General features: G+C 44.3%; 1 protein-coding gene across 1 annotated transcript; it reads right to left on the bottom strand.

The window, feature by feature from the left end:
* Positions 1-490: 490 nt before the first annotated feature.
* Positions 491-2,267, bottom strand: LOC134441666 (chemokine XC receptor 1-like). Its single transcript, XM_063192056.1, has 2 exons — positions 1,656-2,267; positions 491-598 (listed from the first exon to the last, which is right to left on the bottom strand). Exons 1-2 carry the CDS (start codon positions 2,265-2,267, stop codon positions 491-493), a joined length of 720 nt encoding a protein of 239 aa, XP_063048126.1.
* Positions 2,268-3,563: the final 1,296 nt, after the last annotated feature.

Raw genomic sequence — 3,563 nt, 5'->3', positions numbered from 1 at the left:
ACAATATTTTCAATGCAATAGGCCTATCTAACAAAAGGAACATTTAAACTCACTCAGCGTTTGTAGTCTTTTAGCTATTTGAGGAGAGTGCTGTTGCAATAGTAGGCTACCCTATCCTATCATGTCGCTAATCCACATACTGCAAATCTACAAGCAATCCCATTTACATAATGTTCACCTTGATTCAGCGTCTTACTACCACACTGTCTCTTAATAGTTCAATATTTTCTCTACTAAATAAGTATGTCTAAGACAATATTTACAACAATGTGCCACAAGCCCACAACTATGCTCGTGATCCATAAAATTTAATCATATTTTTTGTGAACCTCCCTTGAGTACAATTAAATTGTGAATTGTCTTAGTATAGTGGTGAATTGTTACCATTGGGTGCGGGGCGAAATTAGTGTGGAGAGCTTAATTGGCTGGAGGCACGCAGCTGATTGGGCTCACCTGTGCGTGAGGCTTGATATGGACCTACAGGTGGTAATCAGCGAGAGACGCGGGGGGACTCGAGACGCCGAGGCGCGCGGTCGGACACAAGGGGTGACGAATTGTGCTGGTCGCGGTCAATAGGATCACCGCCGGTGAAGATAGTCTATGGGGGGCATTTAGTCTAGGCTGTGTTATTAATGCATTAGGTCCGCCGCTGTGCCCGGCGTCCTCACCAGAAGAGTGTCTGTTGCCAAAGAACCCGCTACCTGTTTGTGTGCTACGCGCTGGTCCTGGACACTATTACCAGCGCGAGCCCGCTACCTGCTTATGCTCAAGAGCCACAAACTTTATTGCAGTGAGACTCTGATTGCACATAGGCCAGGTGCAGAGCCCGGCTCGGGGGCGCGCGCCAATTGACTGCTGGACGCTGCCTAGTCCTGTGGACAACCAGACCCCAGGAAGGGGTCTTGAGGAAAACAGATAAGTTCCTCTTTTACGCATCGAACATTGTGTGTGTGTGCATGTGTGAATGTGTGTGTTGTTTTTATGGGAGGGTCGGAGTAGCAGTGGACTTGAACCTGGGGCTGGGGGGGAAACCTGTGCACCTGATTTGAACACTATAGTGTGTAATTGTGTGCTGTGGGTTGGATACCTGACGTTCACTGTAATGCAGTGATTTTGCCATGTCTTTGCTTGCTGTGAATTGCTAGTTGAATGACCAGTTTTGCTGTGACGTTTTGCCGTGACCATAAGGGGTTATTGTTTGCTGTGCTGCACTCTTGTGGGAGGGTTCTGTCTCAGTCACCGTAGTTTAAGTTGCGCTGACCCGCTCTGACCAATGCCCGTTTTATTTATGTGTGCTAATAATAATTAATGAAATAAAGCTGTACTTTGACTTCCATAACTGAAATGACTGCTGTGTTCTGATTCCTCTGGGTAACTGCTCGTGTGATCCCTCCTTAAACCAATAATTATTACAGTATTTACGTACTGCGGGTTGTGTTGTTCACCAGTGGAGGATTCATCACAGTACTTTCCAGCTGACTGCGTCTGCTACATCGACAACATGGCAGGCAGGGTGAACTCCTTGTCCCCATGAACACATAAAGCACAGGATCCGCCACAAGGTTAAGGGAGAGAAGTGCAGTGGTCGTTACCGCCACACACTGAAATGAATAGTCTGTGAACACCCAGGGACATGAGCACATGAGCAGTGTCACTATTATGTGTGGCAAGAAGAAAGCAGTGTAGATGATCAGGACGAGGGCCAGCATTCCCATGATCCTCCTCTGTTCACGTGGAGAGATGGAAATGGACTTGGAGAGAGCCCTCCAGGTCTCCACAATGAAGAATATGACGAATGGATAGGGAAGAAGGCACAGAACACACCAGATAACAAGCACTGTGTCCACCCCAATGATATTGTTCACAGTTCCTAACACAATCATACCGAATGAAATAAAAGTGACCATCCACACAGTCATAGAGCAGAGAATTGACTTTTTGATAGTCCGGTAAAACCTGTACCACAGGGGATGGACGATCATGGCGTATCTCTCCCCAGCAATGCACAACATGAAGAAGATGCTTGCATGCAGTCCAGACATATAGAGGAAAGCAACCAGCTCATAAACGACACCAGAAGGCGTCATGCTGAGGTAGATTGGTCTGCCACACATCTGAAGCACATCAGAGATGAGCAGGTTGATAACATACACTGACACCACATGGTCACTCTTGATCACAGGCTGCAGCCCCCGAATGGCCAAGCACACCACAGGTAGAGCGATGGGCAAGATCGCCCAGCTGTGAATTGACATGAAGAAGTTCATGTCATTTATATCTGTCACGTTTAAGAACTCCAAGGCCTTGATGTGAAATGCTTCCATAAGTTTTTTTCTTCTTCTGAGTTTCTTCTGTAGCCACAGCGTGAAGAGAGAGAGGGGGGGGGGAAGGAGAGATTGAGTCATTTAAAAAAAGAGTCACACGAAAGACACCAACACCAGCTCAAATGTATGAACTGAAACTTTTATCAGCTCATGAATTTGCTTGTGTTTACTCTTGCATTTGCCGACTATATTTGACACAGTGTCAGCGAATAACGCTCATACAATCAACACAAAAACAGCACAAGGTCTGATCAAGTGAAACATCAAGAATATAGGAATATAGGAGCGAACTCACCAACTGTTTGAGAGAGTGGAGGGAAGTGAGACTGTACAAGCCGGAGTGGAAGATGTTCTCTAGAAGGGGCTGAAACAGTTTGTTTGCTGAACAAGCCAAACACCCATTTATTATAATCTGGCTCTGCTGCAAGCCTCATAACCTTGTTAGCAACGCAATGGATACAGATGGTTGACTCATAAAAAAAGCATTTAAATTCATCCAATGTTACCATTAGCCTACAATACGTAAGTGAAGAGCCATTTAGCAAGATCCATTATATCCAAAAATAATCAAAATCTGTTTTGTTTTATGCTCAAGTTAGAACAGAATCACAATTGAATTTGACAAGCAATAATGAAAAATGAAATGGAGCGAGGGAGAGAGAGAGAGAGAGAGAGAGAGAGAGAGAGAGAGAGAGATGTGAGTAGATTCGTGAGGTTTGGGTTAAAGGAGAATTCCAGCCCATTGGAACATGTGGTTGTATTGCCCAGATGCTCACGCTACCCTGGTCTTGTAAGTACTTGATGAGATCCTGATAGTGGGGGGCTTGGTTTGTTCACATTTTTTTGGAATGTCTTAAGATACTCCAAATATCATCCAAGACATTTCTACTGTGTTGGGGTGCCTGTTGGTGTTGCATTGGTTTTGGGACAATATTTGGAGTAAGTTAAAGTGATACTCTGGGATTTTTGAAAAAGGACCAATTCCTAGTGTGTGATTGTAGACGTGTAGAGACACTTTCTTTTGATATTCCAAGCAGTCCTTGTAATTCTGGTGATTACTGGTGCTAGGCTAGAGCAAGTGAATGACAATTTTGTGGCCTATTACAAAATCTTTATGATGCTCAGTGGACAAAGCACAACAAATAATAAATTATTATGGCAGACACTCAATATACAGTAATTGTCTGAATACCGATGGAGATGAAAAAGACCTGGTATGGAATTAATTGTTGAATGTTG

Source organism: Engraulis encrasicolus, chromosome 24, assembly GCF_034702125.1.
Source record: "Engraulis encrasicolus isolate BLACKSEA-1 chromosome 24, IST_EnEncr_1.0, whole genome shotgun sequence".
Taxonomy (NCBI): Eukaryota; Metazoa; Chordata; class Actinopteri; order Clupeiformes; family Engraulidae; genus Engraulis; species Engraulis encrasicolus.
The sequence above is the reverse complement of the archived record's forward strand: the minus strand, read 5'-3'. Positions and strand labels throughout refer to the sequence as shown.

Excerpts from the sequence above, each read along its gene's own strand:
- LOC134441666 (XM_063192056.1), bottom strand. The coding sequence starts at position 2,267 with ATGAACTTCTTCATGTCAATTCACAGCTGGGCGATCTTGCCCATCGCT. Across the intron at positions 599-1,655 it reads TCTTCTTGCCACACATAATA|ACTATCTTCACCGGCGGTGA; the intron begins GTGACACTGCTC and ends TGCCCCCCATAG.